Genomic DNA, 13,939 nt, shown 5'->3' on the forward strand with positions numbered 1-13,939 from the left:
CCACTTGCTCCAGTGCTTTGGGGAGGAGAGGGTATTATAACACAGGCATTATTGATGCAGTGACTTCTTGGAGAGTCGCTCCTGTAGGATGGGGGGAAAAAGCAGTTAAGAGCTGCTTAAATATAACCTTACCTAAAAAGAAAACATGTTCAGAGAACTCATGGGTGCTCAATTAGAAGTAATGTGAAAAAAAATCACATTTCTACCCTGAAATGTAATCTATGGAATTACCCAACTATATCAAATATAACCATTAGATATCATGCTATTAGAAGGGATTAGCATCTATGTGTTGGCTAGATCACCGCCTTTCCAAAACTATCAAGTAATTATATTATACATTTCAACTTTGATTTTACTGGTTTTCAGATCTCCAGAACAAAGCTTATTTCTTTAAGAAATGTCAACTTCAAGGCTATTGTCAATATGCACAAGTTTTCTGGCATCCTTTTAAAATAAGCTCAGTAGAAAAATCCTAAGAAGAGTGTTTTCTATAGGTATTAATCTTAGGAAAAGTGCTAATTAGATGTAGCGACTTCCTCTGAATTTAAGCCTAGTTGATCTGCCTACTTATTTTATACACATATATGTATACAGACATGTTTTTCTGCAAATATTAGTATGAAATTAGAGATCTGGTATGGGCCTTCTATGATAACAATTTCATTTTGTCACAGACTATATTGAAAATGAACAATTTAGTACCTGAGAGAATAGGTAAGGAAACTGACCAGTATGGAACCTATTCATGTTTATGTGCAACAAGAAAATTATAACTGTATCCAAGTATAGACGATGATACCTAATTCTACAGGGTTCACATTAAAACCAGAGCAATTTCAGCATGCAGTATTCGAATAGGAATTTACATTGCCTTCCTTGAAGTTATATTTAACAAATAGTGGTTAACTATAAAATAAACAACCTTAATATTCTCACCTTATTAACACTTTTAAAATTAGGTGCCCATGTTTTACTTTGTGTGGGAGCTGGTGACTCTTGTTTTTGATTTTTGAGGGATTTCTTTCAAGGTGTTGGCATCAAACCCACTCATTCCAAAATGCATCGCAGATGGGAATTTAAGCCTAAATGCAGAGCAAACAAACAAACAAAAAAAAAAAACAAAAGAAAAGCACAGGATTGATAGCTGTACAGATTTTTTGTGGGAAAAATATATATTAGATAGGTTCGTTATAAGTGATAACCCAAAATAACTGACTTGTGGAGGAAAAGGCAAAATAGCTCAATAAATCTAAATAAACTAGCTCAATAAATAAAATAGCTCAATAAATGGAAATTGTAACAGAATCTTGAATAGGATGTTGCTTATTGACCCCGAATTGATCCTAGACTTGACTTTGAGGCTCTGGGGCCAATAAAAGTTTTGAAAAGCAAAATGATTGTTAGATGTAACAAACGTTCTCTCTATGATGAATGGACTATGGCTCAACCAAGCCAGGCCACACACACATCCCAAGATTATAAATTGAAAACAGAGACCCATATGTATGCAAAAAGATTGTACCACCAAAATCTTAGGCAGGAAATAGAGACATAGACACACCCCATTCCAAGGTTAAAAAACAGTTAGATTTCACCACCTTTTACTACCATCTCAACCCTTCTCCATCCTATCTTAGAAGTTGCAGTGTTTATTCCCACTGCTGGTCTTTTCTTCCCTGCATGTAAGAAAAAGGAATGTAGTTTGCTCGTCTCCCAAAGCCAGCATGTATGTCGTTCCAGGAGAATGATTCAGATTCAGAGTGCATATGTAAAGGAAGGCTAAAATCCCATTCAAATTTTCTATATCTCTTGTTGAATTTAGAAGGGCTAATATGTCCTGGCCTATTTGATCTGGGAGAAAAATGGACTGCAAACAGATAAGGCATAATAGCCTTTACTTTTATAATCTGCTATTGAAACCATTTTTTTGAGAGCTTAGTGGATGCCTATATAGATAGCAGATGGGATTGAACTATATTGCCAAGATTCCCCTTAAGACAATCAGCACAGGGTGAGAAATCCAAGGATCAAATCTGATGTTCATGATAGACCCATTCAAAAAGTCATTAAGTGAGGAAGACTGGCATTTGGACCCACCACTGAGAAGGCATCTATGCTCAGTGTTGGCCAAAAGACCCCTACAACCATTTCAGCAAAGAGACATTTTCTCTTTTCATGTCTTAATACCATTACCCTATCCCAGAAAACACAGGAAAGGTAGGGGAAGAGAACAGATTTCAAAACCACAAAAAGATCACATTTAAGAATCTACTCCAAAACCTCAAACCCCAGCATAGCTGGAACTGGAAAGAAGGGAAGGAAGAAAACTAAGTTAAGTATGAAATTCTAGTATTAAGTTGTATTCCACTAGGCTTCACCAGTCTAATAACCAGAAAATGACCTTCAAGATGCTGTCAAGCATCAAGGAAAAATTTACATTGCATAAAAGCAGTGATTGCACGCCAGGTGCAGTGGCTCATGCCTGTAATCCCAGCACTTTGGGAGGCGAGGCAGGCAGATCACCTGAGGTCAGGAGTTCGAGACCAGCCTGGCCAACATGATGATACCTCATCTCTATTAAAAATATAAAAATTAGTCTGGCATGGTGATGCATGCCTGTAATCCCAGCTACTTGAGAGGCTGAGGCAGGGGAGAGGCTGAGGCAGGAGAATGGCTTGAACCCAGGAAGCAGAGGTTGCAGTGATATGAGATCACGCCACTGCTCTCCAGCCTGGACAAGAGTGAGACTCTGTCTCAAAACAAAAACAAACAAACAAACAAACAGAAAACAGTGACTACAAAACTACTTTCTGCAAGTTTAGACTATCCAATAATTAATTAAAAGGTGAATATGATGATATCAGCTGCAAAAAGGCAACTAGATCTCAAGAATCAGAAGGAGGAATTTAAATGACATGTAACTTATCACCACATTTACATGTTCATTGCCTTGACTCCATTGCCATGAGTACCACTTCTTTCCTTGATCCAAAAGGAGGAGACTAATGGCTGTTTTTTTTTTTTTTTTTTTAAAGACAATCTCACTCTGTTACCCAGGCTGGAGTGCAGTGGCGCTATCTCAGCTCACTGCAACCTCTACCTCCCAGGTTCAAGCGATTCTCCTGCCTCAGCCTCCCGAGCAACTGGGATTATGGGCATGTGCCACCATGCCAGGCTAATTTTTATATTTTCAGTAGAGACAGAGTTTCGCCACATTGGTTAGGCTGGTTTCGAACTCCTGGCCTCAAGTGATCTGCCTGCCTTGGCCTCCCAAAGTGCTGGGATCATATATATACACATATATATCTCATATATGTATATATATATCAGCTGCATATGTATACAGCTGTATATATATGCCATATACATATACACATATATGTATATATACACATATGTATAGATATACATACATATATATCATGTACATCATATATCATCCTATATACAAATATGTGTATATATATCATTGTATATAGGATATATATATCCTATATACAAATATGTGTATATAGGATATATATCATCCTATATACAAATATGTGAATATAGGATATATATCATAACCTTTACCTGCTCAGAGACTGATAAGTTTACAAAGATTGTTTGATAAACTAATTGGCATTGTCCAAATCAGGTGCTAACCTCTAGATCAACAAAGAAGAAGAGGATATGAGGTGCCTATAACAGTATAGCAGCTAATATTATAGCCCGAGAGGTTGAAAAGATATTGGGGGCTGGAAGAACAAACATACCTTCTCAGATTAAAAGAGGGTACAACAGAGGTACATTTTCTCCCCCTGTTCCAGGGAGTATGGGGGACTCATACCAATTTGTAAAAACTCCTTGTGGTCAGGGAAGCATGTTCTTTAAAAAGCCAAAGACTACCACCAGAATCTTAGCCAGGCAAGAGAGGGAAACCCCCCATTCCAAGGCTAAAAAGCAGTTAGATCCCACCACCTTTAGCTATCATCTCAACCAGTCACCATCCTACTTTAGGAGTTGTAGTGTTCATTCCCACTGTTAAATCTTTCCTTCCCTGACAGTGAAGAACAGGAATGTGGGGGTGGGAGTAGGGAAAATGAGAAAATTACTTATTGGGGACTATGCCCAGCACCCGGATAGCATGGTCAATTCTACCTCAAACCTCAGAATCATGCAATGTGCTTACGTAACAAACCTTTATATGTACTGCCTGGATCTAAAATAAGAGTTAAAATTTAGAAAATTAAAAATAAAGGTTAGAATCACTTCAAGATCAACATGAATGTTTATGATATTTAGCTACTGTCTGGTTAACAATTGTGTTTATTCTGATGTAGCAACACTGTCCATTAGTAAATCTTTATTACAGAAAATTCTAAGTCCACACTGTGCAAACGTTACCACTAGACACATGGCGCTACTGAGCACTCAAAAAAATAGCTCAAATAGCTCGTGCAACTCAATTTTTTGTTGTTTTAATTTTAGTTAATTTAAATGTAATGTTACCAGTGGCTACTGGTGACTATGTTAGACAGCAAAGGTTTAGAGATGACTGGTGAAGTTTGAAGAACAGAGATTCCTTTTAAAAGCTGATTTCAAGTCATTCCTTGCAGGGTGCCTTAATTTTGTCTGACTTTTTCCACCCTTCAAGAAGTATAAGGATATAGTGAGAATTTGTTTGAAATCATCCTGAACAGCTGAAGATGGCATTGCTAAGTTGCAAATGAACTAAGTAGTCAAGATAGCATGAATTTAAGTAGCTTAAGATCAAATAGATCATTAAGACATAAATAAGAGCTCAGAGAAATCCAAACTTATAAGGTCATTGATATAACAAAAGAGTCAGAGCAATTCAAGAATGAAAGGAAATTTCATTTCAGTTAATGGTACTGTATCAACGGGATGTCCCTATGGAGGGGGAAGAACCTTGACCTTCCTTACACTACATGCAAAAATTAAGTTCAGATGGATTCTAAACCCAAACATATTCAAAACCATAAAACTTTTAGAAGAAAATAAGACTTGGCAGTAAGCAAAGAATTTTAAGACAGAACAGAAAGCAGTAACTAGAAGGAAGAGTCTATAAGTTAAACTCCAAAATTAAAGATGTCTGCTCATCAAAAAACACATTAAGAAAATGAATACGCAATGTGGGGCCTGTGGCAAAACACAACTGACAAAGTCCTGGTCATTAAGATATAAGACCACTTACAACACAAGACAGAGTAAAAATAAACAAAAGACATGGCTCACAAGAGAATACAAATGGCCAATGAGCACTAATTAGTTATCGGAAAATGCAAATTAAATACTACTATGCACCTATTCAGATGGTTAGAATACAAAACTGACATCAGAGGGTGAAACCACTGGACTCTCATACATTCCTCATATTAGTGCCAAAAAGGACACCTTATTTGGGAAAATAGTCATCATTTCTTACAAAACTAAACATACTCTCCCTATGATCAAGCAATCCTATTCTTAGGTATTTAAAGGAAACACATTCACCCAAAGACATGCAAACATATGGTGATAGCACATTTATTCATAATAGCCAGAGACTGAAAACAGCACAAGTCTTCATCAAATAATATGAAATAATATGTATCTAACGAAATATACCACCCAGCAATATAAAGCAAACAAGCTACTGGAATATACAACATAAATGAGTTTCAAACATTCTGCTGAAATAAATAAGGTAGACACAAAAGCATACATACTGCAATTCTATTTCTACAAAGTTATAGAAGAGACAAGAACAGTGAGGTGTGGCCAGCAGGAACCAACTAGGAAGATCCACTTTCTGCAACAACCAGTGTTACGCATGTCAGTAGGGTTTTATGTTAAACATAAAGCTCAGTTGACAAATGCATTTGCTTGTGTAACATTTATATATTAATTGCATGTGAGTTTTTCTTCATAGAAATTGTTGATCCTTAATTCATGATATGCATGCTGAAGTACTTAGGGAAAAGTGTACTCATGTCTTCAATTGGAAGTGCATCAAAATTGATAGGGAAATGGATGTGTAACAAAGTTTAGCAAAATGGTAGAATCTAGGCATTATATATAAATTATTTCATCTGTATATTTGAACATTTTCTTTAGAATTAGAGAAACTTTAGAAATTGTAATTGTGCCATATGCATCCCTCTAGGGCATTTTTATAGCTGCATTCTTTTTTTTTTTTTTTTTTTTTTTTTTGAGGCGGAGTCTCGCTCTGTCGCCCAGGCTGGAGTGCAATGGCGCGATCTCAGCTCACTGCAAGCTCCGCCTCCCGGGTTCACGCCATTCTCCTGCCTCAGCCTCCCGAGTAGCTGGGACTACAGGCGCCCGCCACTGCGCCCGGCTAATTTTTTCTATTTTTAGTAGAGACGGGGTTTCACCATGGTCTCGATCTCCTGACCTGCATTCTTAACAGAAACATCTATCAACCAAATAATAAATTGAAGAATGTGTAAGGGAAGTAGCTACACATACCTCTTCACAAAGCAAACCACTGGAAATTCATAAGTAGTATGCGACCTTGGTCTGTAACTGATCTCTGATAATATGGCATCATCATTTCTTTGGAACATCTGAAACAACTGAGAGTTTTAATACTAGAAGGCATTAAATTATTTTGGTGGGTTAATGATCTTAATAGAATCTGTTTTAGGAAAATCTGGAAATGGCATTTTACATTAATTTAACAGAAATAAAATAGACCTCATGAGAAATACTTTATTCTCGTTTTTCTTCTGGTCCTTCAACTTCTTTGCCCCCATCTCTAATACCAGATGGGGGATAAGAGAAAATAATTGTCTCTCGGTCTGTTTTAAAGAATGTGTGCTGTTTCCAAAATAGTCCCCCAATTGCATATATTCATACACAATGTTCCCAGCTATTAAAAGCTGACAGTCAATGGAGGTAGTAAAACTGAGAAGGCACAGGCTGTATCTTATGACTTTTTTGAGACGGAGTTTCACTCTTGTCACCCAGGCTGAAGTGCAATGGCGCCATCTCCACTCACTGCAACCTCTGCCTCCCAGGTTCAAGCAATTCTCCTGCCTCAGTCTCCCAAGTAGCTGCGATTACAGGTACCGGCCACCACACCCAGCTAAATTTGGTATTTTTAGCAGAGACTGGGTTTCACCATGTCGACCAGGTTGGTCTCGCCTGACTTCAGGTGATTCACCCACGTCAGCCTCCCAAAGTGATGGGATTACAGGTGTGAACCACCACGCCCAGCCCGTTATGAACTTTTTAAAACCCCTTATCTGAAATGTCCTAATTAAATAGATAAGCACCTGGTCCTATCTAACAATTGATCACTGCAAGAGATAGGAAGCTGCTTGAAAATTTTAATTAGGAAGGAACTTTTGATACTATGTAGCCCTGAAAAAAAAATTCAGAATATATTTTAGGGAAAAGCATCATGGCACTTACAATTTTCTTGATCCCACAAGAAGTGACAGGATAAGAAAACTCGTAGTTAAATGACAACAGTCTTGTTACAGGACAGTTGTCTCCCAGGTGTATGTCGCCAGTTCTAACTTCTGTGTTGTTATCAAAGGGCCTTATTTTCATTCTGACTAACAACCAATCATCAGAGCACGTTGCAGTTATTGCTAAAAAAAAGAAAAAGAGATCCAAAAAGTAACATGATAGCATACTTCATCTCAAGACATTACACTGTCAGTGCTGACAGACGAATATAACACAAGCTACTTGGGTAGCATTCAGTCTCCTATTAGCCCTGTTCAAAAATAAGCAAGTATAGGCCAGGCACGGTGGCTCATGCCTGTAATCCCAGCATTTTGGGAGGCCAAAGTGGGTGGATCACCTGAGGCCAGGAGTTCGAGACCAGCCTGGCCAACATGGTAAAACCCCATCTCTACTAAAACTGCAAAAATTAGCCAAGCGTGGTGGTGCACCCCTGTAATCCCAGCTACTCGGGAGGCTGAGGTGGGAGAATTGCTTGAACCCAGGAGGCAGAGGCTGCAATGAGTCGAGACCACACCACTGCACTCAAGCCTGGGCAACAGAGTAAGACCCCTATCTCAAAAAAAGACATTAAAATTAAAATTTAAAAAAGCAGGTATAGTTTAAATTTCATCTAAGCTAATACATCCCAAATATGATCATTAACATGTAACAAAACAAAAATTGAGATTACATTTCTTATACTAATTTTCTGGAACTGATGTGTGTTTTGTGTTTGTAGCACAATTCAAATTGGCCACACTTCATGTGCTCAAAAGCCACTTGAGGGCGGTGGCAGCTGTGCTACTCTGTACTTCACACAGCTGCAAAAATCCATAGAGAGGTTAGTTGGTTATTTAATTTCTTTGCAACCATTTATTCATATTTAGAGTGAATGTAGTCATTATTACCTACCTCTTAGGGTTCCGTGATGATTAAATGAAATAAGGCATATGAAAGATCTTGGAACACTGCCTAGAACTTAAATGCTCAATTAATGTTTATTAAGGTAAAAACAATGTAAAGGTCTTTATATAAGACACTACCACCACTAATTCCTTCCATAGAGATAGATCTCCATCCATCCATCCTCAGTACCAATTAAACTAAACCTGGGTCAGAATTTAATACTATATAAAAGATTAGGTTACACAGTCCAATCTTCTCATATTAACCTGAAGAAGCTGTGGCTATACCCTAGGAACATTTTTACAATACCAGGCACACAGGGACATTTCACATTTTACCATTAGCTCTCCCCACCCCTAGGGGAAAAAAAAAATCACATCTTCATCTCTTTATCTCCAGCTACATATGGCATGTATTTAGTCTTCAATATGAATTTTAATTGAATAAGTGACTAGTCCAACCACATAAGACATTGACCCAGGTTTTAATCTCAGGACAGTTGGCAGTATCCAAGGATCTATAGAGCTCTGTCTTCCGTAAAATGTTTGGCTTAGAATGAGCCTTATTTGACCTATCAACCTGAGATTACCAGCTTGACAGATGCTTGTTGGGACAGCTAGAAGAACAGAGACACAAGTACAACATGGAACTCAGCATTTAGAATTTTGAGAAATCATTTTCCTAGAGAGATTAATAGCATGTTATTCACTTAAGAAAGTTGATAGATACTGATAGTAAATACAGTGATGACAGCTGCAGAAATGAAGTTTAGGGTGAGGATGATAAAAATCTGCCGTCCACTTACCTCATAGCAGCAGGACTATCGTACAATGTCCTTGGTCCATGTCAAAATGGGAATTGTAATGACTATCAGGTCCCTCCTTTTATTCAGACTAAGAAAGGAGCTGTAGCCTATGTATTTTGTGTTTGTATCCCACGGATGGCTATATTTACCTTAAAAAGCAAAGCTTTCAGGGCCAGGCTGTCATTGAGGGGTTAATATGTTAGACCGCAAGCCTGTTCCCATGGGGATTCCCACATTTATTGTCACCACATTAAATAAGAAGTTCTGCTGTTTATGTACCAATTCCTAGGTCAAATGTCACCACATACTTTTTTTTTTTTTTTTTTTTTTTAAGACAGAGTCTCGCTTTGTTGCCCAGGCTGGAGTACAGTGGGAGGATCTTAGCTTACTGCAACCTCCATGTCCTGGGTTCAAGTGATTCTCCTGTCTCAGCCTCCTGAGTAGCTGGGATTACAGGCATGTGCCACCACACCCAGCTAATTTTTGTATTTTTAGCAGAGACAGGGTTTTGCCAGGTTGGCCTCGAACTTGTGACCTCATGTGATCCGCCCACCTCAGCCTCCCAAACTGCTAGGATTACAGGTGTGAGCCATGGTACCTGGCCTATGTTCTTGTTATTGAGTCTAACAAAGAAAATCTGAGATAGGACAGATAATCTCTTCATTTTCCAGATAAGAAATGAAATGCTCGAACCATTAAATTACTTGAAGACTCTTAAGTCTGGTACATAACGTGCCTGGCCCTAATACCAAGTCAGTGATCTAGACCATCAGTGGTCAACTGAGTCATTGCTGCAGTCTAAACAGTGTCTTCTTTATCTACTGAACATCTGTGTCTTAGGAGAGGTAGGAATGAAAAAGTGAGAATTAGAACAACAGTAAGTACCTGACTCGGGTCTCAGTTATTACTCTCTATTCACAGAGAATTCTGTATTCTCTATTAATAATGCTAGCCAGTGAGTAATTTGTCTAAAGCCTTACTAATCAAAGTCTGGTCCACAAATCGGTAACATCAACATCGCCTGAGAACTCATTAGAAATAATGAATTCCAGATCTCGTCTCTAACCTATTGACTCAGTTTGTATTTTAATAATAAGATGACTTACATATGCAAAGTTTGAGAACTGGTCTAAGAGGTACCAACATTCAGAGCTGTAACATGACCACTGAATATAATAAAAGCAGATAAAAACATGTGAAGAGAAGGATAGATGACAGGCCAGATTTCTTTCACATAGCCATTCATTCCATTTTTATATAACTAATGCTTTCCAGTGCAAGGATGGAAGACCTTGTGTGTGTCAAGCATTATGGCTAGACCATGGTTACAAAAATGCCATCAAAAAATAGATTGGTAGTACTCTCAGAGCAGGAGTTAGGTTTTGTTTTGAAAGATGGAGTCTCCCTCTGTCGTCCAGGCTGGAGCACAGGGGTGAGATCTCAGCTCACTGCAACCTCTGCCTCCTGGGTTCAAGTGACTCTTCTGCCTCAGCCTCTGGAGTAGCTGGAACATGTACCACCACACTGTTTAGGTGAGGGAGAAGGGACAAGATGGAGGAAGGTGACTGGCTAATTTTTGTAAAAAGTAGAGATGGGGTTTCACCACGTTGCCTAGACTGGTCTTGAACTCCTGAGCTCAAGCAATCTTCTTACCTAGGCCCCCCAAAGTGCTGGGATTGCAGGTGCTAAGTTTTTTGTTTGTTTTTTCTGAGAGTCTCGCTCTGTCACCCAGGCTTGAGTGCAACGGCATGATCTTGGCTCACTGCAACCTCTGCCTCCTGGGTTCAAGTGATTCTCCTGCCTCAGCCTCCTGAGTAGTTGGGATTACAGGTACCCACCACCATGCCCGGTTAATTTTTGTATTTCTTTTGTTTAGTAGAGATGGGGTTTTGCCATGTTGGTCAGGCTGGTCTCGAACTCCTGACCTCAAGTGATCTGCCTGCCTCGGCCTCCCAAAGTGCTGGGATTACAGGCGTGAGCCACCACACCCATCCTACAGGTGCTAGGTTTTTAACTCATTTTACTCCCTAAGTTTCCCCAGACTCGTCTAATGTGACTAAAGTACACTTATGTCTCAATCCCACCCTTAACTATATACCCTAATTTTGGTCTCATGGAATGGTAATAGAGGAAGTTAGACCCACATACAAAAAAAAAAAAAAGACATTAAGGCACTGAAATCTCAAAGATCAAACAAACTCAGGTGTAACAGAGAAGCCAAGTCTGATTATGAGAAAAGTAATCACAGGTTTGAGATTTGATATTGGGTAGCCTCCCACAAATCTTATTCACTCTGAGACCCCTGCAAGGAGGTGGTCATTAGCTTTGGTTATTAGAAATCAAGATTATATGAAACATAGCAGTGGTTTCAGCTGGTTTCAAGTCTGGCACTAGTTTTGCTTAGAAAAGGGGTCTCACAAATACATGCCTTAAAGTGCTTCTAAGCTGAAGTAAAACACAAGGCTGCGTTTCTCAACTCAGCCCTACTGAGATCTATAACCAAAGAGATTTTGTGGTTGTTGGCTATACATTGCAGAATGTGTAGTGGCATTCTTGACCACCTTCCACTAGATACCAGTGGCAAACGCTGTTGTGACAGCCAAAAATCCCTCTAAACATTGCCAAGTGTCCCCTGGGGGGCAAAACCACCCATTGAGAGCCAGTATTCTAATGTAAAGGTGGAAGTGAACCAGTGCATGGTTACAGATATAGGAGAAAGTCCATAGGCTGCTTTATTTGGCAAACCTCTCAGACGACCTTAGACACAGCTGACATCACTCTGGCGCACTGACCCAAACAGGTTTGAGTGTTTTCATTTCACTGGCTCTCTCATCATCTTATTTTAAGGCACGATACATTCCTAGTAACTTTTCCCTGGCAGCCAAAATTAGATAGACTTAGAGTAACTTGCCCAAGTTCATGCAGCTAAGTACAAAGCTTGGGGGGGGCTCAACTGTTCCCCAAACTTCAGTGTATAGAGGAAGCAATTAGAACTCATCCAAATTTGGCTGCTCACTAATTTTCATTCTATCTGTCCAGCACCATGGATAGGCCAAGAGAGCCTGTAACCTTCCCCAGAAACCCAGAGATCTCTAAGGTGGCCCTTCCTTTCCCAGGTTCTCTCAAATTCTAGGAGCCCCAGTTATATTAGAAACATGGGTCACACATTAGAAGAGGGATAATGGCACAAGATAAACTAAACCTGGAGAACCCTCGAATTGGTTTATAGGAAAAGAAAATATTTTGAGCACAGTTTATGTGACTAGAAACAGTAATTTTTTCTTAACTGAGTAATTAGAAACAGGTAGCCCTACCTGTTGGTTTATAATCGGGGAGAAAAAAATAATCTCAGGTTTTTACACAGCAGTGTTTTAGAAAGTAATCTTATCACTTCAAATCACCAACCTCTGAAGATATTTCTTATTCATACCTGGGTTGAGTCCAGAAGAATTCCAAAACAATAAAGAAAAGAGGAAGGACCCGCCTAAGAGTACAGAGGTCTTCATTGCTCCAGACTCCAAAACACAACATAGGGAACGAGAAATGGCAAGGAGCTGTGGGGGCGTTCCTTGAGTGCTTATAAACCGTTGGCCACATTCAGCTGTCTGCAATTGCCCTCTGCTGGGGTAGCCCAGGGAAACCCCTTAGCATCTTCTCAAAGCGTGGCCCATCAGCTGGCAGTAGCTGCATCACTTCACCTGTGCCGTGGGCAACCTGGGAGCTTGTTAGACGCAAAATAACAGGTTTCACTCTAGACCTACAGTATCAATCACAAACTGCATTTCGACAAGATTTCCAAGTAGTTCACGTGCATATTAAATTTGAGAGGCATTTTTCTTAGCATAGCTTTAGTCTGGGCCACTTGACTACTGACTTCTTAAACATTATTTTAAAATTAGAAAGAATGATGTAAATAAAGTTACTAAATCTATTATACATCTCTAGCTATATGGATGTGTCTCAGTGAAGGCCTACATACTACATAGGATACTTATTAATTAAATTATAAGGTACAAGAGCCGTAGGATTTAAAAAGCATCAGGAGACTGACACAGGTGACACGTTTGTGATTTCCCCTCACCGTCATTCTCTCATTGTGGTTCCATTTTAAATTTCCTGAACTACTGATGAGTTTGAGCACCTTCTCAAACATTTGCTGACAATTTGGATACTCTCTCTTGTGAAATCACTTTCCAAATTTTCTATTTCATTGTCTGTATTTTTAAAATTAATTTGTAAGAGTCCTTTACATATTCCGAATATGAATCTTCTGGTTTATGTATATTGTGAATATCTTCTACCACTCTGTACTGTGATGGTTAATTTTATTCGTCAATTTGATTGGGCCACAAGGTGCACAGATCTTTGGTTTAACGTTATTCTGGGTGTGTCTGTGAAGTCATTTTTCAGTGAGATTCAAATGGGTAGACTGAGTAAAGCAAACTGCCTTCACCAATGTAGGTGAGCCTCATTTAATCTGTTGAAGGCCTGAATAGGATAAAAAGGTTGTCTGTATTTTTAAAGTTAATGTTTAAGAGTCCTTTAGATATTCTGAATATGAATCTTCCAGTTTATGTGTATTGTGAATATCTTCTACCACTCTATACTGTGATGGTTAATTTTATTTGTCAATTTGATTGGGTCACAAAGTGCACAGATCTTTGCTTTAACATTATTCTGGGTGTGTCTGTGAAGGCATTTTTCAGTGAGCTGAACATTCAAATGGGCAGACTGAATAAGGCAAACTGCCTTCACCAATGTAGGTGA

The 13,939-nt window shown here is 38.9% G+C and overlaps 1 protein-coding gene across 1 annotated transcript; it reads right to left on the reverse strand.

Annotated features, from left to right (window-relative positions):
- Positions 1–48: 48 nt before the first annotated feature.
- OOSP4B (oocyte secreted protein family member 4B) lies at positions 49–12,678 on the reverse strand. The gene is given in 6 exon segments (XM_007997053.3): positions 49–81; positions 940–1,003; positions 1,005–1,085; positions 6,475–6,572; positions 7,423–7,604; positions 12,657–12,678. Coding segments are annotated over 6 exon segments (480 nt in total).
- Positions 12,679–13,939: the final 1,261 nt, after the last annotated feature.

Source organism: Chlorocebus sabaeus, chromosome 1 (assembly GCF_047675955.1).
Source record: "Chlorocebus sabaeus isolate Y175 chromosome 1, mChlSab1.0.hap1, whole genome shotgun sequence".
Lineage (NCBI taxonomy): Eukaryota > Metazoa > Chordata > Mammalia > Primates > Cercopithecidae > Chlorocebus > Chlorocebus sabaeus.